The sequence below is a fragment of the Macaca mulatta genome, chromosome 3 (assembly GCF_049350105.2).
Source record: "Macaca mulatta isolate MMU2019108-1 chromosome 3, T2T-MMU8v2.0, whole genome shotgun sequence".
Classification (NCBI taxonomy): Eukaryota; Metazoa; Chordata; class Mammalia; order Primates; family Cercopithecidae; genus Macaca; species Macaca mulatta.
The window spans coordinates 128,832,547-128,858,295 of record NC_133408.1 but is presented as its reverse complement, the minus strand read 5'-3'; the positions used below and the strand labels follow the sequence as shown (position 1 = coordinate 128,858,295).

Below are 25,749 nucleotides of genomic sequence, written 5' to 3'. Positions count from 1 at the left end.
GACTACAGGCGCCCACCACCTCGCCCGGCTAGTTTTTTGTATTTTTTAGTAGAGGCGGGGTTTCACCGTGTTAGCCAGGATGATCTCGATCTCCTGACCTTGTGATCCGCCCGTCTCGGCCTCCCAAAGTGCTGGGATTACAGGCTTCAGCCACCGCGCCCAGCCCCCACCTCATCATTTTTGAAAAACAGAATGAGATAATTCCTGGTCAAGGACAAGTTTTCATCACCCACCTCTACCCCTCCCCCGCCACACACACTGGGGCAAGATTGCTCAAATTTCAGTCATTCTGGAACCACTTCCCCAAGTTTTGCCATATCCTTTAAGTTGTGTACTATTTATATTTATGAAAATTGTCCTTTTTTGCATAGATTCATTTTAAAAGCGTATATTGTTGCTATTACATCATTGTAACTACTGGTTATATTTTTCCAATACACATTAAAATAAATTCATAACTATGAAAATAAAAGACATTTATGTACTACCCAAACATAACCTTCAGGAAACTGCATTAGAGCACGTCAAGAGGATCACCAGGCTAGTCAAGGACAAGACCAAGGCTTTACAGAGCTGTGAGTTTCACGGCCTCACCACTCATTGATCGCACAACCACTCCCATGGAATGCGGTGGGTGGTAGGTTCATTTACATCAGAGAAAAGCCAGCATGGAAGAGTGCAACCGCTGTACACATATTCATGTAGTGGAAATTAGAATCAAGGTCTCCAAAAAACAACAATGTAGTAGGGAAAAGTGTTGATTTGGGGGAAATAGACCTCAGTCAAGTCCAATGGACTGACTGTACATGGTATTCAGGGCCCAGGAAGCTGGACTCAGTGCGGACCAGGATTGCACTATGAACATTCCACATTCTGGCTAGAACATTAGGGATTCTAAGGTTCTGCTGATTATGCTGGCATCCAGGGCTTACAAGTGGCAGCCTAAGGACCCGGGGCTGTGGTAGGTCACAGTCCCTGAGTGGGTCTCAGTGTCCAACACTGTAGCTGGTGCCTGCCAGGTTCCCAGTGGCTGGGGTCACCAGGTCTGAAGAGAGATGTGCTGGCTGCGGGCATGGGGCCAGATCCTCCTGCCAGTTTTTCTCTCCCTCTTTCTTATCCAATTGCTTATCAGCTTCTCAGAGAATGGTTTTTTCCACAGCCCCAGGAACAATCAGAAACCAAGAGATAAGACTGAAGAGGGTGAGTGATCCGGAGTCCTGAGGCGGGTGCCCCATATGCTCCAGCGTAGTTTTTCCTTTTAATTGTGCCATCCTGGTGCACTGGAATTTTCATCTCAAAAGTTGTCATTTGGTGTTGGTGGGAAGACATTTTAAAGGCTCTAGGTGGTTTTGGTGAAACTCGGTTAAATTGGAGTCAGATTAATTTGGTTTATCTGAAATATGAAAGGTGGATTCAAACAGTTTTAAATTTGAGGAAAAGCATAGTTTCTCCCTCATCATTTTTTGCATGACCTATGGCATATAAGCTTTTTGTTGTGATTAAATCGTTGGGTTTTGTTCTAATCAAACCCACTCAATGGTCATAGTTCCTTTTTCTTAAGTTTTTAAAGATAGTTAATAAAATGCTTTATTTGTTCTTTTTCATAAAAAAAAAATTACTTCAGTTTGGAGGCATCTCTTGGTTTCCCTTCCCAATTGAAAAAAAATTGAAATGTTAAAAGTCATGCTGAGTTAAATTCATGAACCTGGAAATAAGGTTTTTAGTATCCTAAATTGGAACTGTATAGACAAAATAAGAGACAGAATTTGAATTACTTGGAAAGTGCCCTGTAAAGCCGAGATTGCCATTTTTACAAAGACTATGAGACAGAATAATTACTGCTGTCTGGTTTCCAGAGTAGAAAAGAATGTTAGTATCTGTAAGTAAATCAGTCTTCCTTACTAAAACCAAACCCACAGTTCTCAGCGTTGCACTGAAATAAGAATCTCCTTTGAGGGGGTAGGGTTGGGGGGATGCTGAATTAAAATACCTAGCTTGTTTTCTTTGGTTTCATCTTTCCCACAGATTTCTCTTTTTTAACCTCTTGGTCACCCCTATACATACTCTAAGAGAAATAGAGTTCCAGTGCCATCCTGGCCCCTTCTCCCAACAAACAGCACCTAAAAGCATAGGCCCAAACATAGAAACAAATTATTCATTTTGTTCCCTTGCAAACTTGGACTCATACTGGAAATTTTTCACAAGACTTTATCAAAATACTGATGAAGAACAAAAAAAAATAAAAATAAAAAAAAGCAAACAAATAAAATAAATAAAAAATCACAGATAAAGATAATCTCCAAAGATGGAAGTTTCTGTTGCTAGCTAACTCACTTTTAGGGCTGGCCAGCTGGAGTTCATGTTTCTAAGGAAACAGCTTGCCTGCCAAGGGCCTCCCCTGAATGCTTGCATCTTAGTCTTGGGCCAGTTCCCCTTAGTGCTTGCATTTAATCTTCCCATCTAACAAGGATATGGTTTCTTAGACATCATGACACTTTTCACTTCCAAAACTGAGAAGGGGCTTCTAAGTCTTCACGAGATCCTCATCTATGTCCCAGATTACGCCCTGAGTGACAGGCAACAGACAGGACTTTGTGAAGGATCGCACATCAAGTGAGACCTCCCGCTAAGCAGGTTGTTTTGATCCCCAGGGCTTCTAACTCTGATGTTCATTTACATTTGAGAGCTTAGTAATCAATATTTCAAGAAAGTATAGTAAGCACTTGATGGAACTTTAGGTTAATCTTCTAGAATCTAATGAATGGATGAAAAAATGTACTGAAACCTAGAGAATTTTATTCACTAGAAGTAACCAGACAACAAAGGGTCATAGTGCAAAAAATAAGTGGCAACTAAGGAAAGAACTGGAAGATTCTGGATCAGAACAGAATAGCACAGCATGGCAAGACTCCAAATGTTACCACCCTCTCTTAGAGGTAACTAATGAGTTACTATAATACAAGAACTTTTATTGATTCTCCCAAATCTGGAGAGAAACAAGTTGAGTGGGTATCCTATTCTTTATCTTATTCTGAAGATGAGAAGAGGAAATGGCTACTGAAGAGAAATAAGTGGAATGAGGACCTGAGAGAGAGGGCCTGACTCTCTGATGGAAACTCAGGTTCCTGAGTTACAAGCTGGATTTGAGGGCAGATCTAGAGTCCAAAGAAACCCCTTCATGGAAACGGGAAAAACCTCTGATAAGCTTTAGCAAACCTTGACATTGAAAAATGACAAACCTCAAAAAAGAGAGCACAGTCAGACATTCTAACAAAGCCTGGCACAGCCTCATTTGCGTTCTCCCCCCTGTCTAATGCTGAAAACAGTGGGGTGAATAGAACATAAAATGCCATAAAACTGTAGGTTCTTGAAAAAAAATCTCAAGGATCGTGGTAAGGTGGTTAAGATCTCACCTACACTATATCAGAACAAATGGAAGGTCTGAATAGAGCTATGCAATCATTAGTAGAATGAAAACAATAGAGCAACTGTGTAAATCCTGCACAGCAAAATAAAGAAACAAAGGACTATATGATAGCATGCAAACACACACACACACACACACACACACACACACCCCAAATAATCTACCCTAGAAGAGAACACAACTCAAGAAACATGAAAATTTCCCACAAGTGCTTTGAGCTAGAGAACAATCAAACAAGAAATATTCAGTGAAACAAGCCTCGAAGTCAATAGCAAGATATCAGAATGAAATTAAAAGGCAGATACCTCCAAGGAAATAAACTGAAGGTCAAATAATTTGAATATAAAGCAAGGCTTCTGAGTTTTCTCTCTTCATTTGTTTATTTCTGCTAATGGTGAACACACCAAGAATATCTGTCACATACTCTAAGCTTACTGTAGTGGTCTCTGGTAGCTGCCTCATTCCTCTGTCCTCTAGCCTGGGGGGTGCTGTTATCTGGGAGGAGGTGGGACTTTGCTTTCTTTCCCCTGGAAAACTTCTCAGCCTCTTTCATCACCTGCATACCCAACCTCGATACTAAGTTCCCAGTGTTATGTATACACAAAGTGATTTCTGTTTTCCTGGTTGGATCCTAACTTCATATAGCCATCTTTAAGACAAAAAGCGCTTTCAGATTTTGACCAGCAAGCAGGTATTAGGAGGATTAGAGCATTGACACAAGGTTTAAATGCTGATAGGGAACCAGGAGAGAAACCTGGTATACCACTTCTGGCTGAGGTAAAGGAAGGGTGAGATAATAAAAATGTCATATGGGTTGAAGGGGAATCTGAAAACATTAGGAACTTGTGACTCACTTTCTAGAGTTTACTCTGAATCCACTGGTCTCACAGATAACATGAGGCTAACATGGCTCCCAAACAGTAGGTAATAGTAGCAGGAAGAAGTATCTTAGCAAATGGACTCAAGGACTGCATGTCAGAATCCCTTGGACATAAGAATTTTGTAGGGAAAAGAGTAGAGAGCCCTAAAATTCCCAATATAGTGGGTGGGGTACAGGCAAGGCAGTTCTTGCAAGAGCTGGCAAAATTGAAGAGGGAAAGGTCTTTCCCAGAGAATACTGGACCTCATGTCTAGAAACCACAGCAGGACCACAGCAGGACCACAGATACTAGACATGACACTCCCTAAGAAGTGGACAGGTGAGATTCACACAGTGAGGCTAGTAAGGAAGGAGGAGGGGACTCAGTCCAGTCACACCCTAGTACCCGGGCAACACATAGCCTTTGCTCCCAGAAAAGTATAGCATCCCCAAGGTAAAGGGGGAAGGAGCAAACCCTACATTTAGCTAAACGTTTATTCAAAGGAGGATGAATTAATTGACTGAGATTGCAAGTTTATGGTTTTCTGCCACTAGCAGAAATGGGGGATTTGACATTATGCTGAATTGTGATGTAAAACTGAATTCTGATATTGATAGGCCTAGATCAAATTCTACCTCTTCTATGATGCCTTCCTTTAGTCCACCTAATCTGAATGAATAGTTGCTCCTATACTTAGCTGTGCCTCTCTGACAGTACTTGTTTCACCAGAGAGGCAGAAGAACACAGTTATCACAGGCAGCAGCTCACACTGGCTGGACTCTCCTCCCAGCTCTGTTGCTTACTAGGCCCATGCTTTCTGTGTCACAATTTCCTTATCAGTAAAATAAGAATAAAATAGTATCTTCCGTAAATTGTTGTTGTGAGGATCAAATGAGTTAATCTATGTTATGCACTCAGAACGTTTTCTAGTACATGGTAAGTTTTCAATAAACATTATGCAGTCATGTGTTGCTTAATGACAGAGGTGTATCCTGAGAAATGCATAGTTTAGGCAATTTCATCATTGTGTGAATGTCATAGAGTGTACTTACACAAACCTCGATAGTATAGTCTACTGTACACCTAGGCTAGATTAGCCTATTGCTCTTAGGGTACAAACCTATACAGCATGTTACTATGCTGAATACTGCAGGCAATTGTAACACAATGGTAAGTATTTGTGTATCTAAACTTACCTAAACATAGAAATGGAATAGTAAAAATATACAGTATTATAATCTGAAGGGATCACCGTCCTATATGCAGTCTGTTGACCAAGATAATGTTATGCAACACATGACTAGATACAGAGATAGAGACATATATTATGACAGTGCTGGAAAACAAGATGAGAGCTGGAAAATGTTAAGAATCCCTGAGAAACAGAAAGCAATTGAGATCAGACTAATGGAGAAAGCCACAGCCTAAAACACACATAAGAGAAGACTAATGTAAGAGTGGTTTCTGGGGTTGCTCCAAGTTCAGCAGCAGTGAATACAAAGAGCACGAGGGAGTTGTGCAGCAGCTTCCTGGGAACTGATCTTAAAGCACTATAGCTGGTTGCCTCTCCACCTTCTCAACTGTCTCAAGAAGCAGGCAGCAGAGGCAGCAGAGGCAACTGCTCCAGGTTAACAATGAATGTGAATTATTGGCCTGGAAAGGCAGGAAAAGATATACTACCAACACACTGAACTTGGCAGCATGTCCCAATCCTCGCCCACACCACAGAGGTGGAAATAGCCTATATACATACACCTAACTCCTAACTTGATTGTGCTAACACAATCAAGAATCATGAAACCCCATAAAGGAAAGAACCAATTTATTAAAACACATTTAATAGAGGGGAAAAAACACCTTGGAATTAGAAACTTCTCCTACAGAAAATGGCAAGGACTAACAAGATTCCAAAGGAAATGACTAAGCTAGCAAGTAGATTGGCTTGCCACAACTCCATAGGCGCTAAAAGTAGACAGTGAGACTCAATGGATCAGTGCCAGACGGTTTATTACTCATAGCACAGCCAACAGCAGGAACGTCAGTATGGCAGCACCAAATCTCCTGCCCCCGAGTCCCATAGAGCAATGCAGTGTATCCAGATTGTGCTTACGAATGCAGCCAGTTGCACTGGAGCTAAGGAACCCAGGACTAAGAGCTTATGAACTTTTATGGCAAGCAGTAAAAAATCTAGTCCCTGGGGAGTAATCGTGACTATAGTCACACTGTGGTTGCCTTGACCTATTTAATTGACTATGTTACCAGATACAGAATAAGTGCAGGGTCAGAGGATAATTAGGCCAAGAAGTTTGGCACACTTAGCTAGGAAATCCAGAGATGCTCAGGGTTTAGGATGGATGCCTCTCTCAGCACTATGATTAGTATTCTCATGGAGATATCCATGAACAGGCTATTCTGGAAAAGATTACGAATCTTGGAAATTAAAAATATAATAAACACAAACGTAGTTGAAGAGTGAATTAGCAAGCTCAATAATTGAGCCATGGAATTCTTACAGAATGCAGTACAAAAGAACAAGAGATAACCTGTAGAAAAAAGAGACAAGAGTTCATGCCAACATTAATGTAATAGGAGTTTCAGGAGGAGAGGAATGGAAGAGAGGAACTAAAGAAAAATATCCAAAAAAAATCTTTGGCCGGGGCATGGTGGCTCATGCCTATAATCCCAGCACTTTGGGGGGCCAAGGCGGGCGGATCACGAGGTCAGGAGATGGCCAACATGACGAGACCCTGTCTCTACTAAAAATATAAAAATGAGCCAGGTGTGGTGGCACACACTTGTAGTCCCAGCTACTTGGGAGGCCGAGGCAGAAGAATTGTTTGAACCCAGGAGGTGGAGGTTGCAGTGAGCCGAGATCACGCTACTGTACTCCAGCCTGGTGACAGAATGAGACTCTGTCAAAAAAAAATAATAAAATAAAGAAGAAGAAGAAAAAATATCTTTAAAGTTTTGAAAAAAATGGCGTTGAAACTAGAACATATTAACAGACTAAGCCAGCTGTGCTCTAGAAGGTATACAAAATAAAAACATTTGGACACTTGAAGAGTCAAAGAGTTTATCATTCACAGACATCTGAAAAGAATACTCAAGAATATAATCCAGCAAAATGAAAAATGAATCCAAGGGGAAAATGTGGGATTCAAGAAAGAGTAGTAAGCAAAGAAACTAGTAAAATGAAGAGTTAATTCTAAATAATTTATTGTAAGTCAACAGCAATTTAAATATGTCTAATAATCATTAATAACTTTAATAGTAGTTAAAATTCCATTTGATTTCTGAAATCCATATGATACAGAAATCATATGGAAGTTTAACTGCTATTAAGTAGTTAAATTATTTAATTGGGAAGTGGTATGGTGAGAAAGAGAAGAGTAAAAATATATTAGGATCTTTGTCTAGGTTGAGAATGTAGATCCTGATTAAATGATGATAGAAAGATGCATATAAAATATCTCCCCAAATTTTTAAAATAACAGCTCAGGAATAGAAATAGAATGTGTATTTTGAAGCCACTAGAGAAAATAAAGGAATAAAGAATAAATTGATAGAATAGGATAGACCTTACAAATGCTACTGAAAAAGAAAGCAAGTGTAGCAATATTATATAAAACTGAATTCAAGTAAAAGAAATCATTAAGTCGGCTGGGCGCGGTGGCTCAAGCCTGTAATCCCAGCACTTTGGGAGGCCGAGACGGGTGGATCACAAGGTCAGGAGATCGAGACCATCCTGGCTAACACGGTGAAACCCCGTCTCTACTAAAAAATAGAAAAAACTAGCCGGGTGAGGTGGTGGGTGCCTGTAGTCCCAGCTACTCGGGAGGCTGAGGCAGGAGAATGGTGGGAACCCGGGAGGCGGAGCTTGCAGTGAGCCGAGATCATCGCGCCACTGCACTCCAGCCTGGGCGACAGAGCGAGACTCCGTCTCAAAAAAAAAAAAAAAAAAAAAAAGAAATCATTAAGTCAAAGAAAAAGTGATATTCCATATTGACATGTAGTACAGCACACCAAGATGACATATGACAAACCTTTATTCACCTAACAGCATAGTTTTAAAATAGATGTAACAGGTAAATAAAATATAAGAAGAAATGTAATATATAAAATCTTATTATTTTACGTATACTCCCCATTGTTTTTTTCTCTTAGATGCTCTTGAAAAATTTTCCCTTGCAGATAAACTTTATTTTTGTATTATTAATGTATTGCAATGCCAATAAAAAATTTTGTTTTGATATTTGGCATAATATATTTTGATGCCAGGTATGTCTAGGCATTTGAAATTATGATTCTTCATGGGAGAAGAGGATCACGGATGGAACTTTATGGAACAGCAACATTTCAGACATTGATAGGAGTGGAACCGGTCAAAGAAACTGAAAAAGAAAGGCCAGTGATGTTCTAAGAGAACTAGGAGAAATGATACAGAAATCATGAAAAATGTAATCAAGAGCGAAGAAGTAACCAGATAGAAAACATATATGCAAACATCAGGCCTTTAGGGTGAAAGAATCTGGTACCTGATAATGCCATGGAGATAGCTAGAACCTTGTTCTTTAGGACTAGAACAGAAGAAAGAACCTACTGATTCACGTAACACATAGGTCAGTTGTACCCTCATTAGTTTTCCAATAAGGGCAAAAATGAATATTAAAGAGATGGCTGGTTAGTTATACAAATGCTCAATCTAAACCTCAACCATGGAGGTTGAGCAGGCCATTTACTGACATAGTGTGTTGAGGAGGGAACTTCATCTCTTCGCTCTTCGCCAAAACTCATTTCCCATCTAATCAGGAGAAAAGCATCAGACAAATCCTAGTTGAGGGGCATTCTACAAAATATCTGAAAGGAGTGAGGATAGTAGTCCTCAAAACTGTCAATGTCATGAGAAACAAGGCAAGAGTGAGACATTGTCACAGACCAGAGGAGATATGATGACTAAAGGCAATGTGGTATTCTGGATGGGATCTTGGAAAAGAAAAACGACATTAGTGTAAAGACTGGTGAAATCCTGATAAAACCTGGAGTTTAGTTAAAAGTCAAGTGCCAATGTTAGTTTCTTGGTTTCGATTAATGTACCATGGTAGTGTAAGGTATTAACAATAGGAGGGCCAGCGCAGTGGCTCACGCCTGTAATCCTAGCACTTTGGGAGGCCGAGGTTGGCGGATCACAGGTCAGGAGATCAAGACCATCCTGGCTAACCCGGTGAAACCCTGTCTCTACTAAAAATTAGCCGGGCATGGTGGTGGGTGCCTGTAGTACTAGCTACTCGGGAGGCTGAGTCAGGAGAATGGCGTGAATCTGGGAGGTAGAGCTTGCAGTGAGTGGAGATCATGCCACTGCACTCCAGCCTGGGCAACAGAGTGACTCCGTCTCAAAAAAAAAAAAAAAAAAATTTGGAAAACTGGATGAAAGGTATACAGAAACTCCCTGTAGAATCTTCACAGTTTTTCTGTAAATCTGAAATTATTCCAAAATAAAAACTTTCGTTTACAAAAAAGCTGTGGGAAACACGTAGAGCTCTGAGAACAGTGGCCAAGTCATGAGTCCTCTGTTTCCCTGCTTCTGCCTCCTGAAAGGAGCCTGAGGCCAGCTGTCCTTCACATAGCTAAGGCAGCAGAATCTTTACCATTCACCTTGCCTTTTCTTTCACTCAACTTTCCCATGGGTATTTCAAGGACACTTTTGGCTAGGAGGAAGTAACATTCAATAGGACTTAATTTGAAAACTGAACTGTAAAATTTTTTCCCCAGCCAAATCAGATCTGCATCCAATCAAACAATTTGAAATTAAATAGAAAGGTCTGACCTTTCCCACAGAGCCTGTGAACTCTGCCCCCAAAATAATAGAGAGAGCAACTTTATTGTTGCTGTATCACAAAACAACTAGTACATTAATTCCAGACCCTTTCTTTAAGGAGATGTTGCAGTAATAAAATGAGGCATTGAAATGCTTTTTTCCAAATTCATAGTTTTTATTCTAGAACTTTCAAATGTAAATCGTACTGTTTGTTTTTCCATAAAACTAGAGGAATGAAAATCCTCATTTGGGAGAAGTTTTTAAAGCTTTGTGGCAAAAAAAGATGGGGAATTAATTTTTTTTAACTATTTAAAGGGTTAGTTAAGTAGGAATATCTTGGCAATACCATCCTGAATAACACTTGATATTTTAAAATACAATGGACTTGCCAATTTGTTTTTCCTTACAGTGTTTTGGGGGTTGTTTTTTAGAACTTGGCTCATCAAAGTTGGATGATGCCATTTCATGTGTTTCCAAGAAATAGGAGAAAAGACTTAAGATTAAGAGGATTTATACAGTACCAGTGGGGGTCTAAATACATTAAAATAATGAAGTAAAATGCTGGGGTATGGATGAATATGGCTTAAAACAGGAATGACTAAGTGAAATGCACTTTTACGTAAAACTGAGCAATAAAAAGGATTTGTATTAATTTTGGACTTAATTTTTTTTTTCTTGTAGAATGTGCTGTAAAGAAGAGTTGTCAATTGTGCACAAAAGATAAGAAAGTAAGTTAACTTTCTTATGAGGAAATTGTTCTGGGAACGTTATAAAGTCACAATTTACAGTTGTCATTTAAAAGATATGCTAAACTTTGTTTTACACAATTTTTTAATAACAGGAATAACCCATAACAGTTATTAAGATCTATTTATGTATTTCAAACCATTCTTTGAGGATCTAGAAATAAACAATGGAGATAATTAAGTACAAACATGTACTTCCTTCTGGAAAATTATACTTCAAAAAGAAAAGAATTATTTGCTTGAAAAAATTGTACTGAAATTTTGGAATAATTTTTGCAAGTAAAAGAAAAGATATATCTTTTGAGATGTGGTGACAATTTCCTTCCCACTTCTATTTCCTAAAGACTAGAAAGAATGACATACCATTCCTTAACCACAAAGTAGCTAGATTCCTCTTCTTTGATGATTAAATGTCTGAAATCATTGCTCTTCACTTCAGATTTGGAAGAAAGCAGAAATGCTATAAGTTATGAGGGAAATGACCACTTTGTGTCACAGACAGGTTTGCAGCAAGCTGCATAAAAACCACTGTAGTCTAACTTGTGTTGGATAACTGACAACATCAAAAACAGAAGCTTGAAGTCACTACTTAGAAAAGGGCACACTCTAGTAGTTGCTGTCTCTCATAGTGATCTGGATACACACCCTCTGCCCTGTCTTATCTTCCCCTAAGAAGATAAACATCTATCACTCGTCTACTTTAATGAGGACCTGGGCTTCTGGCTCATGGCATTCTCCACCCAGTTTGTACTACCATTGCCTTACATGCTTTCCACAGCCAGCGATGACCCAGACATACTCTGTCTCAGTGTCCTGCCTTCCTCAACCCTGTGTAGTAAGACGTCACTTCTGTGGCATCTCTGAACCCTGCACAATCTACACTGGCTTTTACATTCTCACTCCCTTATACTGTACCTACTCTTTAGCCTCAACAAGACAAGAACATCCTCCAGTCCCTTAACGCTCTTCTTTTCCCTTCAGTTTATTGGCCCTCTCCAATGGACTTCCTTCCCTCCTGTGAATTCTCATGGCTGTTCACCTGAATGCAATATTCTTCCCGTTTTTGTTGTTAAATGTTTTATAATGGAAAATTTCATATATACCAATAAAGAAAAGTAAGCAATATAATAAAGCTTTATACCCCAAAGAACCATCTTGACCAACTTTTTTCAATGTATGCTCTTCCCCGCTAAATGTATTATTTTGAAGCAAATGATGATATGGATACCATATCATTTTGCTTAAAAATATTTAAGCATATGTTTCTAATTGATATTTTACTTTAAATGTTACAAGTTCATCCATGATCATACCTAAAAGTTAACAATATAATCTTAATATCATCAGGCACACAGAAAATAATAAATTTGTCTTGTTGAGTCATTTTTTTTTGTTTGTTTGAATCACATTTGTACATTGCAATTGGCTGATATATACCTTAAGTATCTTTTAATCTATATGTTCCTTCTCCCTTTTTATTTTCTTTTTTGCAACTTATTTGTTGGAGAAACTAGATTGTCCTATTTGGTTTCTCATAGTCTGGATTTTGCTGATCACATCCCAAAAGGATTTGGATTAATTTTGGACTGAATTCGAAAAGGATTTGGACTAATTTTGGACTTTTATCATGTTCGTCTTTTCCCTGTTCTTTTGCTCTTATAAACTGATAATTAGATATAAAGGCTTTATCAGATTCTGTTTAAATTTTGGTAGGAATGCTTCATGCTGAGAGGCCCTTCATTAGGAGGTAGATAAGATTTATTGTCTAGCATTTGATGATATTAGCAACCAACAATGATCCTTGCCTAGATCAATTATTTCCCTAGGAGTTGTAAAAACTACTTCTACTTTAATGGCTTTGCTCTCTTTTTTTTAAATTTTAAATTTTATTTTTTTATGAGTACATAGTAGGTGTACTTATTTATGGGGAACATGAGATGTTTTGATACAGTCATACAATGCGTACACCCTCTTAGTTTTAACGGCATATACCCTCATATTTTTAATGGCACTGGACCCACATTCCACAGCTCCAGTTGGTCCTCTGGTTTATATTTTCGTTTGTTATGCATCACTAGCTGATTGCTGCTTGAACATATTTCATCAACATCTGGATGAATAAAGCTACAAAGTCACAATTTCTGGTCTCACCTGAGCCCAAATACCACCTATCACTTGCTTTTGGTTAGGGATATTGCCTAAAATTTCCCACAGCAGCAATTCCCCCATCCCATCAATATCAACAGATGCATTAATCTCCAATTTTATGGGAAAAATTGAGGCCTTAGGTATAAACTTCATTCCCTGACTGATAACATTGCTGTCATTTTTCCCATCATTACCTGTTCTTATCCCTCCTTTTAGAGGAAGAATACCTTCTGCACTTCCCCTATACCTCTCTTTTGGATTTGAACATGTACATTTTTGAATTGTAACTCATATCATTTAAATTGTTTTTATGTTCACCTTTCCCTTGTTCTCAGCTCCTTAAGGACACAATTCATGTTTTATTCATCTTTGTATCTCTAACACCTCACACATTTCCCACACATGGCAAGCATTCTATAACTATTGAATTAACTCTTGAGCCATTCAAAGAAGGGTAAATTAATTCAGTATACTCTACAGTGTAACACGGTAGAGAATTTTTAAAATTTTTCTAAATATCATTCATTATGGAAATACTGGGAATATGTGAATTTGAGTGTAATTTTAAAAATATTTCCTGTACCTCATAGGAATGAACTAAGAGATAATTCCACATGTTCAACACAGAATTAGGAGGATGAACAGATGTCTTAGTTGGTATATTGTGCTACTTTATGTCCACTTCTCCATGGACCTGGAGAATATATATATACCAACTCCTTTTCATTTCCCAAAATATTCCAATTTGTATGATAAATGACATGCTTATTCTTCTTAACTGTAAGGCAATCTTCCTTAGATTCTATCTGAAACATTTCCTGATGATTTCATAGTATAGGACTAGCCTTCCTAGAGTTAGAAAACATTCTTACCAAAAACCCATCCATAAAAATCACTTTTACAACCCCCCGATACACACACAACTCATAAACATAGCATATGAAAAACATATTATATTTTTGTTGATATTTTATATTAGAAATAAAATTTCAAAAATCAGGCTAATTAAAAAAGGTGAAGCATCTTGTAATCTGTGCTTTTATTGCTATTCAGAGTCATTATGCATCCCTGTTGAATGCTTGGAACGAAAGTTCTCAATCATGGTGTCACAATGGTGAGACTTGTCAAAATTACATTTTTTTTTTTTTTTTGCTTTTTGCTAATGAGCATCATAAGATTGTGGCCAACTGACTTAAATAAAATCAGAGTAGATTCTAAGTTTTCTCCATAATCACATCTTTCTCACTAATTGTGACCTGATATGGATGGTTGGTTGAGACAAAAAGGAGTCAAGTTATAGTAAGCCCAGTGGGATTTTTGAATCTCCCACAGCCTCACAGTTCATAGGAAAGGACCGTTACTCACATGCTTGTAAAATGCATTTATAAATGTTGTACCTTACAACTCACAAAGAGATGCCCACTTTGATATTTATTTTTCTGAAAAATTGTGTGTGTGTGTTTGTGTGTGTGTGTGGTAGGGCATGGAGTCGAGGAGAGTGGACAAGGTGATGGATCCGAATTTGGATATGCCAGTAAACATGTGGACATCACCTGTTGGGAGTCCTTCAGTTGGAAAAAATATATGGACTACCAGTATCATGGATTATTTCCCATGGCAACTATTCCCAGCCCTTTACCACTGTTGGCATGATCCTCCTTTCAGGGTTTGACTTTCCTTGAGAATTTTAAGACCATCTGGCAGGTTCAAGTTTCCTCATTTTTCACCAGAACCAATTCAATATCTTTTCTCTTACATTAACTTTCCCCTTGAGAAATCTGTTCTCATTTCTGAGGTGAATTCCTTAGTCCTCACCTCTATCTATGTGTCATACTCAGAAACGCATGCACATTCACAAACTCAAAGCCTTTCTCATTTCCTTGTTCCCTCTATGACAAATCCAGCCTATTTCTGTGCATTGGCTTCCTTCTGAGTTCTGATAAAATGGAAAAAAACAAACAAAACCAAATCTTCTCTTTGTTTCTTTCTAGAAGCTGAAGTACTTATTCTGTGCTTATTCTACCATTGCTTCCGTATCACACAGTGTGATTTAATCCTTAGCAACCTGATTTAGAGGTTACAAAAGACTCAATAACCAAATGCAACAACCTTTCAAATTAATCACTCATTCTTTTTGGAAACTTGCTCCTTCCTTGGCGATCTTGGCTTTATACAGGCCCTATTTCTTCCCTCACCATTTTGTTTCCTTTACCAATTCCTCTTCTTCATTTTCCTAAAGGAGTTCATTCCTTCATCTCCTAAATGAGCGCATTTCTTCACACTGTGTCCTCACCCTTGTGCCATGTCTTTCACAGTCCTGGTCTCTGCCACAACCTGCGTATAAAGAAATCCCAAATTCACATCCTTAAATCTAACGATCACCAACAGTGATGCTCACAGCTGCTTGATTGCCATTTCTTTCTGGATAGTTTTTTTTTTTTTTTAATCACATCATGGTCAAAATTTCTTTAACTTAGTTTATAATTTTGCCTTCCCCAAAGAAGCTCATGTTCTTTACTTGTTTATTTCTGGTACCATTATCCCATAATTTTAGAAATCATTGGCTTTTTTTTTTCTTTATTTTCCCCCATCTGCTCTCCATTCTTTTCTTTCACCTGGAACAATCTTGGATTTTCTACACACCCCATTCCCCAACCACTGGTATAATATTAAGCCATTTGCTTTATACAATCTTAAATCACTAAATATTATTATGTACCTTCCCACTTTCTGCATGTTTTAATTTTAATGATATTGTTATTAAAATAGCAATTGAGATGTCCATATAAGCTTAATAAACCAGCTCTACCCTAAAATGAGTACTATAATTTTGCCATGAGAACATAATAACCATCACTCTAAAGCCTTTTAGCTGGCTCCTCAGTTGTCACACTCCAAAGAGGCTGATGGCTTCATATTTACATGGGTTATTTTCCTTAGCTATAAGAGAAAAATCATGTAATTTACCTTAAATTATACATTACCAATTTAGGAATGTTGACTATATTATAGTGTTCTTGGGGGCAATGTGAAGTTCTGGTCTTTGATAACTTTCTAGATTAAGTTAAGGTATTAGTCACATATTTTTGTGGTAAGGGACAGCAGCCAAACTCAAACTAATTTAATAAAAAGGGGAATTCATTGGCTCACAATATTGGGAAGACCAGGTGTGGCCTTGCCTTCTTGCACAACTGAACCAAAAGATGTCCTTCTCATTTTCCTCTTTTCTTCCATCTCTCAGCTCTGCCTCCCTCTGGGAATTGACTTTATTTTCTCTTGTGGTAAATGGACATTCTGCATACAGCTGGGCAAGGGGCTGGCTGCCAGCAGATCTAACCCAACGTCTGTAACTCAAAGAGTTGTAACTTAAAGAAGATTCTGATTGGCCCTATTGGGGTTTTATGTCTGGTCCAGCATTTGTTACTAGGCTACTGCCTGGGTCAAAAGACCACTCCAATAGTAGGAATAGGGTAAGGGAAAATGATTGGCAGCCCCCGGATCACACAGGGTTTGGGGAAGAGGTCCTCAGTAGAAGAGGGTGTGATTACCAGAAAAAGAAGAATGGGGACACAAAGTAGCAGAGAGATTTTTAAAATAAAAGACCTCAGTCTGTTATTTTTCCCCCTTGACCTTTCAGGACAGATATATTCTATTTTCTCCATCCCCATATTTTTAAAAATGCTCCTGGCAAAATAATACAACTAAATCTCAACTGCAATTGGACTTACCCAAGGTCACTATCAGCTACTGCACCCAGTTCTAAGTCTGAAATCTCTGAGACATGTGCATTACTCTTGACTGTGTTTGAATACAGCTCCACCCACTCCTTCAAGTTAGCTATATAATCAGTTAAACCAACTCCCAAAGACTCACTATTCAACAGAAGAGAGAAAGTAGGATGACAACAGTAAACACTCCTATTTAGAAGGAGGATAGTGGCCAATAGTCCTATAATATGTTCCAAGTCTGTAATACATTGTTGAATTTCCCTGGCTGCACAGTGAGTTGTTGGTCACCAGTCTAGCTGCTATCGAAGGAGTCCACTTTCCATTATTCTCTGAGCTCCAACCAGAGAGAGACATAGGGGAGATTGTCTCTTCCGGGGATTGCACTTCTTTAGGAGCTTGCTTGCGGTGGACTTGGTTACTGGAGCCTGGGAATCAGCTTAGCACTTAAGTGCGCATAGCTCTTAGCTGTAGGTTCAGGTTTTTTTCTGGCAATTCATTTCCCTTAAAACCCTACTAGATCTTGGACTTGATTCCTAGAGACTCTGAATACTAATAACCAAGGCCAGAAGTCTCTGTGGGCTGTAATTTTTGAATCTAGACCTTATCTTTGCAGTTCCAGTCTTTTGGCAACCGTCCAGGAGGACAAGACTCATTCAGTGAAAGTGGCTTCAATCTTAGATTTGACTGAATGGCTTGATTTAACCTTTAGTCTTGTCCAGCATGAAACAAAAGCTGGCCTGTGATACACCCTTGGTATTCAGGCAGTGTCTAAGGGGTGGTTCTTTACTTTGGAGTGAATCATTACCTCTGCTGGTCCCAGGATGTACAGCAAGAAGTGATCGGGCAGTGTCTGGGTTCAATCTTACAGGATTGGTTACCAGCACGGAACCATGCTACTTAGGTTAGAACCCAGGCTCCCCTATTTACTAGGTATGCCATCTTATGTAAGTCATTTAACTTCTCTGCGCCTTCTTGTTCTCATCTATAAAGTGGACATAATAGTAGCTAGATCACCGGGTTGTCATCAGTATGAAGTGAGTGGATATATACAAAGGACTTAGAATGTAGTACCTGTCACATGGTAGGCCCTATGTAAGTGACAGCCGTTTTTACCGTTTTGTCTTTTTTTTTTTTTCACTTTTCCAGGTTATTCTGGTTTTACCTCCCATAATATTTTTCACCTTTATGCCTTGCTTAAGGGACTTAGAATTCCATTTTCCTATTTCTGCGTGATTATCTGAGCACCAGTGAGCAGTGTGGGGAGAGGGGTGAGGTAAGGCTTGTTGACAGCACCGCCAGGGCCACATGTAACAGAGGAGCAATCCCAAAGGAAAGAGTCGGGGATGCAGGCAAGAGGAATGGAAAGAGTGATAGAGACATTTTAAAAACCATTTACCGCAGTTCTTATTACTACTTTGTGAAATAATATCTTTGGTTTTGTTTCCTAAATGTAGAGTCTGAGAAAGGGGTTCAAGTGCATGTGATTTTTGAGTGACTGCTCTTCAGCAAAAATCCTATAGAGTGAGAGACTCAGGGAAGATAAGGGGAAGAGCGAAGAAAAGATGAGGTCTTGGCTAAAGCTCACTCTTGGCCTGAATCATGGGCAGCCCTTGGGCAAAAAAAGTCACAAGGTAGAGTTGTCCCTGACTTGAGGCAAGGATGCCCACTGTTTGGAACCCTATGTCAGTCAGTCACTGGCCTGGGGAAATAGTAACCTCATGGGTTAGGTGGTCCCCATCGTCATCCAAGAAAAGGAGAAGCTGTGAGCCATTGGGAGCCAAAACTTTTTGCAGCTGAGGTTTGGATGCGTGGGTCTGACAAAGGAGATCTCAAGAAGTTACCAAAGGCATCTACTACAAATAATAATAATGGCTATTATTTATTGAATACTTATTGAATTAGTACTAAAAACTTCCTGGGATTGTGGTTCTTATACTTGGACACCACTTTTATTTTTCTCTTTCCAAATATAGTGTATTTGGTGTAGTGAAGAAAAAACATGCAAAAAATATTGTTTTCCATATTTCGGGTGTAAATTCAGTTCTATATATTGGTTAAACTGTGCAGGTGAGTTGTCCTTATTTAAATTTTTATATTCTTTATTTCGATTGACTTTCAAATGCTAGTAATTTGCTACATTTGAAGGATTATAAATTATTACATTTGCTTTACATATTAAAATATAGCAAGTCCAAACCACCATGGCACATGTATACCTATGTAATAAACCTGCACGTTCTGCACATGTATCCCAGAACTTTAAGTAAAATAAAAATAAAAATATAGCAAGTCCAGGGATGTTCATTGGTCTTTCCTCCTGATATAGGCTTATTGGTTGTTTGCAGCAAAGTATTCATTCAAATTAAGTGAACATTCATTTTGATTGGAGGATGCTTTGCCATACTAGTAGCTGAATACTTTAAATTTCCATTTCTAAAATCTCCAGTGTATGATATCCATAACCCACTTAAAGGATGTTTATATTCTTATGTCATTTTAGAAATTCCAGGATTTTTAAAATAAGCTAGTCCTGGTCTGAGGATATGTTGTATCTAGAAACATTGCTATAACTTATATTTTTTCAGCTAATGTATTCTACACTGAGAATTGCTTAACTAGTTAATTGATTAACTAGGAGTGAACAAATATTAATCATCAAAGAATCTTTAAGTTATACTGAAATGTTGGACTTTCGGTATGTTATACAATACTTACCAAGGCAGGAAAATGTACCAGCACCATTTAAGAAGTTTTCTTAAAGAATGGAAACAAAAAGCTTTCTAGGTAAATCCTAGCTATGTGAAAAAATCCAGTCTAGAACAACCAGTTGTCTTCTTTTTCCTTCACTGAAGTAAAAAGATATAAATTTTGCCCTCAGATCTCTGTTTCTTTCAGGTACTATTAGGTATATTTAAATCACACATGTTTTTGCCTTATAAAGAAGTTACACTTTGTGTAACTGGTATGAACACAAACTCTAGTCTCCTATTTCATGTTTGCCCTTCTAGTTTCATTTTATAACACACCAAGCTAATAAACTACATTGTGCTTACTGAGGTAAGAAAAAAAAGTTTACAAGGGGTAGAAATCTGATTTCTCAGCAAGCATTGATTGTCTTTTTGGTAATGGACTGCTGAAATTCAAACAATAAACCATTCCCTGCTATCTAGATGTATCTTTAGAGATACAACAGCCTGAGGGATTTGTTGTTTTATCTATTAAGATAGTACCAGAAATGAGTTTAGAGGTAAAATAAAGAAAAATTAAGCCAGTAGCCTAATAGTTCACCAATTTAAAAATAAGTAAATCAAATGTTACCTCCTTTAGCAACCCAGATTATTTTTAAATGTTAGTGATTGTTGTGTTAATGGTAGTTTTATTGGAATATGTAATGTATGTTATTGTATCATTACTTTCAATAATCATTTATTAAAGAATCACATTGCATGATATTAGAAAAGATGAAAATAGCAGAAATTGCTGATGTTTTGTTAACTTAAAATGTATTTCTTTTTATACATTTCAGTTGACATGTTTGGAATCATGATGCTTCTACTCATTGCAATACTAATTACAGGATTCATTTGGTACTGCTGCGCCTATCTCTTTTACCTGCAGGAGTATGCTCATTTTATTCTTATTAAGAATGCACTTTGGGGTAATATCATTGAAGAGAATACTAAGCTAGTCATCAGGAAGTGTTTTGCCTTTTTTATGTAATAAAAATAATACATTCACATGGTAAGGAAAAAAAGTCCAAAAAGTACGGAATTGTAAAATAAAATAAAAAAAAAGTTTTACTTTCTCATCCCCCACCCCACCTCTAACACTGTCTTCCCAGAAGCAATCCTTTTAGTATGGTTCTATTTGTAGTTCTTCTGTAGTTACCTCCATATGTTTGATTTGGATGGTTATGTTTTCTTTTCATGATTTATTGATTTTAGATGTTATTTATTGACCCCCAATCATTAAAGCAGAAAAATTTATCTTACACTATACACATTTTTTTTTTTGCTATTAGTAGTTATTATCATTGTGTTATTTTTGGGTTGTTACTATCTTTTTCATTATTTTTAGCTATTAGATCTTAATATTACTAATATTTCTCCTGTTGACTTTGAGTAATCAATTTAATTCTTTGTTTCTATATCTCAATCCTTCTCCTGTTAAAGATAAGAAAATTTGGATCCCTATACTTCCTTCCATTTATCCTCTCTTCCCTCTTATCTCCTAAATTCTATAAGCTTTCTCATTAATTTGACCTTGTCAAATGTGTAATATTTACATTCTGTTCTGTGGCTATAATTATATCTTGAAATGCTTACTCTATAATTTGAGTCTAAAATTTGTTAACTACTAAAAAGGATAACATATTTATACATGATTGTATAAATAGTGTTTAATAAACAACCAAAGTGGAGTAAGAAATATAATTCTATGCCACTAACCTATATTGCTTGAAAAAGAATTATCAAGTGCCAAGATCAAATAGATTCTCTTTTCTTACTCTTTATTTCACAAAATCATGCTACATTTCAGCTTACTTCATGTTACTTAATTGTGACTTTCCTATACAGCTTTTGCACTTTCTAGAGTTTTAAATTATCTTCATTATTTCTCGTTAACAAAAACACATGTATCTTTATTCTCATCACTGTGATCATTCATCTTTGTATTTGCTAAAATACATTCATTTTCTTCTTATAAATATTCTTCTTAAAGTCTTCTGACTTCCTGCTTTAACATGCAAAAATTAGTTTCTTTTTACTGCCGTACTGAATTAGGAGAATTTGGGGGGTCCCATATCTTCTTCTTTTTAGGGTTTATTTTTTCCTTTTGGTGGAGTACCTCCTCAAGTAAATTTTTCAAAGGGAGTTCACAGAAGGTTTGGAGAGTATTTGCATAGTCCATTACATATCAACAAATTAGTTTTTTCTCCTTCATCCCAATATGATATTATTTTCTTTCTTCAGATTATACCCTTTTTATAAGAAGGAACTGTAGACAAGATAGACAGGACCCAAAAATAAGATAAATGCACATTTATAGGTCAATCTGGAAGTAAAATGTGCTTATAAAAAGATAAGGTAAGTCAACATAGTGCTTGCAGAAAAAAAAAAAAAAAAGAAAAGGTAAGCGTTGGCCAATGTTCCATTTGCTCGTTTAGGACCTCAACTTGGTCAAGAACTTTGTATTTTTCTGGCTTAGAGATGGTGTTTTCCTTATTAACATACAAAGACAAGGTAGGATAGAATGGAAGGTATTCCTTATTTTTCCCCTGTGAAACAAGCATACACATATACACATACAAATCAGAAAGAAGAACCAATAGGGCACATTACATATGTGGCAAGGGTCTGTTTTATAATTTTTTAAATATATATTTTCTTCTTAGGATCCTGGCTCCTTGTAAGTGTCATCACTTTTTTATATAGTATTTATGAGTAAAGTGGCAAATTCTGCCCATAAGAGTAGGGGCCTGAGCAAATATCCATCAGTGAAGCTTCTTTTATCTACATTTTAAATGAAAAACCCTGAAGCCTCTCTGCAAATATGGTCCAACAACTGTACTCAGTTCAGGTTTAACTCTGCTGTATATCCACCATCTCTTCTTTCTGAATTTCTTCAAGAGATCTTCTAGACCTTGTTAATTCAATGAGTTCTGTATTCTGTAGAGGAATTTATCTTCTTAAGGACTTACTGCACTTCATAAACCAAAGATCCTGGTTAGGTTTTAGAAACATGACTCTGTTTAAATATATCCTAGAATGACCAATGAAATATCAAAATACTTATAGGTACATTTGATCTAATATTATTATTCAGCAGTTATGCTTATAAAAATTAAAGCACTTTAAAAAGTTCCAAATGTTAGAGAATACAAGTGTTTCACTGTCCATGTACTTGATGCCTCCTTCATTGTCATCTATTCTTTTAGCAAATATTTATTGAGTATTTATTATCTACTAAACAATGTCATTGTCATAAGGATATAACAATAAGCAAGAAAGATCAGGCGGGGCGTGCTGGCTCACATCTGTAATCCCAGCACTTTGAGAGACCAAGGTGGGCGGATCACCTGAGGTCAGGAATTTGAGACCAGCCTGGCCAACATGGTGAAACCCCATCTCTACTAAAATTACAAAACTTAGCTGGGCATGATGGCACGCACCTGTGGTCCCAGCTACTCAGGAGGCCGAGGCAGGAGAATCGCTTGAATTCGGGAGGCAGAGGTTGCAGTGAGCTGAGATCATATACCACTGCACTCCAGCCTAAGTGACATAGTGAGACTCCATCTACGAAAAAAAAGAAAAAAAAAAAAGAAATATCAAACCCTTGCCTTCATGGAGCTTATAACTAAGGGGACACAGACAAGTAAACAAGCAATTGTTAATTCTATTGCTAGTTTATGGATATTTTAAATGATATTCCATTTATTTTAATTGCTTTTCTTAATTAAATGTTTTAATTCTCCTGGTGGAGGGATAAAAGCAGAATTTAATAAAGCAATGATAGAATATTGCATAAGACCAGGTGCAGTGGCTCACGCCTGCAATCCTAACACTTTGGGAGGCCGAGGTGGGTGGATCACTTGAGGCCAGGAGTTCAAGACCAGCCTGGCCAACATGGTAAAACCCTGTCTCTACTAAAAATACAAAAATTAGCTGGGTGTGGTGGTGAGTGCCTGTAATCCCAGCTACTCACGTGGCTGAGGCACAAGAATTGCTTGAACCCAGGAGGTGGAGGTTGCAGTGAGCTGAGATCGTGCCACTGTACTTCCAGCCTGGGTGATAGAGCAAGACTCTGTCTCAAAAATAATTAAAAAATAAAAAAAGGAGTCTAATGAAAAAAATAGTTCCAACTATAACTTTTACTGTTCTGAAAATAAGCCTAATTCTAAATTCACCATCATTTTGAACAGAAATCGCGTCTATTTTTATGGAAGACGAGAAACAGTTCCTGTTCCCAACTACAGTGCTACTGGCAAGTGTTTTCATTTTTTGATGGAGCGTCCCAGACTCCTTCAGTAACAGCTTGTTCCCTTGTTCCAAACATCAAAATTAAAGTATGAGTGGGGGCCAGGTACAGTGACTGACACCTGTAATCTCAATGCTTTGAAAGGCCAAGGTGGGAGGATTTGCTTGAGGCTAGAAATTCGAGGTTATGATGAACACCTTGCATTGCATACATATTGCACCATTGCATTCCAGCTTGGGCTCAGAGGAAGACCCTGTCTCTGAAAACAACAACAAAAAAAATCAAAGTATGGTAGGACTCATAACAACAGATTTCATTTTTCCCATTTCCATGATACATTTTGGTAACCTCAATAGCTAGACCGGGATTGGTAAAATCACAATATTGACAGAGAAGGGCTAAAATTTTCCAGCCCAGCTGGGGATATTCATAGCTTCCCCTGCTACCCCAACTCCCACTCCACAAAAGCAACCCAACAAAAGATGACCTTTATCTTCAGGAATTCTTGCAGGCTTTCCCAGATTAATTCACTTCATCTTACCTAGTTCCTTGGCTAGCCTACTATCCACTCTCCTCAACTCGATTCCAAACTTTCCCTCACTTACAAAGCTTTCCCTTATCCAGGACTCAAATCTCGGCTTCCTTTGGCTGATCACCCACAGTTCCTGGGCAGGCACTCCCAATCCTCTACCCAGGTCTGGATCCTGAAAGCCCAACTGGAGTCAAAATCATGATTCCCCTGTTCACTTAATTGGACTACAAAAAAAAATTTTACATCATAATAATATATGACTGAGGAAAGAGTACTGCATAGTCCTTTATAATTACTATTAAAAAATAACTTTGCGGGGTGGGGGTCTCCAGATTATTTTAGTGCTTTGGGCTGCAGGGGCATAATAATAGGAAATGTAGAAAAACCTGGGACCCATACTTTTAGGTTGCAAAATCTGGATGGGAAGCAGGGTAAACCTTTTAGGGTAAGAATGAAATGGCAAACACATACACACTCCTTTGTCAACTCCTAGACCTTGTTATGTAGAAATTGTTTGGTTGATAACGGGATCATGAAATGTTTCAAAAAGCTATTTTAGGACAGGAGCCAAAGTGTAGGGTAAATGCTGCTTCTTCTGAAGGTTGAAATTAAACCAGGGGGCTGCAGAGAATAATGCTGCATTTCAATTTTTCCCCATCCATTTTAAATTCCACAGCACATTGACCCAGGGAAAACACTGAAAAGAGCACAAGATTAGGTATTTATTTAGTTTAGGTAGACACAGTTATCTTTTCACAGATTGAGAACTGTCAGATTCATTGTAGGGAATAAAGTATAGTCAAATTCACAAGGCAGGATGATTTTTTACCCATGAGAGAGCCCAGTGGGAATGCCTACATTAAAGGCTTGAGTAAGCAAAACAGGGTTCTAAAAAGAAATTGAGAAGAAGATGAAAAAGTGGGAGACTGTGGTGTCATAGACATCAAGAGAAAGGGGTCTGAAGATGGAGGGAGAGAGATTCATGAGTGTCCTCTGGACTTACACATTAGGAGATAATTGGTAATATATTTGCATATGGTAGTTTTCAGAGTATTTATGCAAGACATAGAATAAGCAGGCTTCTGACTGTGGAATAGGAAAATATGGAGCCTATAAAATGTTATGTACACTGCGATACTCCTCACCTGTGAAGACAGTTATTTTTCAGGATTGGTGGTAATAGTGCCCTTCTTGGTCCACACTTCTTTCCTAGAAAATGAATTCAGAAGATGGTTTGCTGGTATTAGGGATTCATTAAGCATTCATTAAGCATCCACAGCTTTTCGGTAACTGGAGACAACTAGTCTTGTGGTCACCATCAAACATCTGATCTTTCCCTTTTTGTCAATTACAAGTGGATAGTACCTTAAGTCACTTGAGCCCTAAATATTAAAATAGCAACAATATTAAAATCTCAGAAATCTTTTTATTATTCATGAATGTTTCATGTTTAACATTTTAAAAATTACGTAAGTTTTTATTTACTTTTCCTAGAAAGAATTTGAAAAGATAAAT

The 25,749-nt window shown here is 37.7% G+C and overlaps 2 protein-coding genes across 3 annotated transcripts in view; both read left to right on the top strand.

Annotated features, from left to right (window-relative positions):
• CDK14 (cyclin dependent kinase 14) overlaps positions 1–25,749 on the top strand; it is a 727,116-nt gene that overhangs the window by 6,048 nt on the left and 695,319 nt on the right. The window lies entirely within an intron of this gene.
• Positions 1,001–25,743, top strand: PTTG1IP2 (PTTG1IP family member 2). Its single transcript, XM_077998075.1, has 5 exons — positions 1,001–1,200; positions 10,784–10,830; positions 18,698–18,791; positions 20,251–20,344; positions 23,638–25,743. The coding sequence occupies exons 1-5, from the start codon at positions 1,056–1,058 to the stop codon at positions 23,753–23,755; spliced, it is 498 nt and encodes a 165-aa protein (XP_077854201.1). The 5' UTR covers positions 1,001–1,055; the 3' UTR covers positions 23,756–25,743.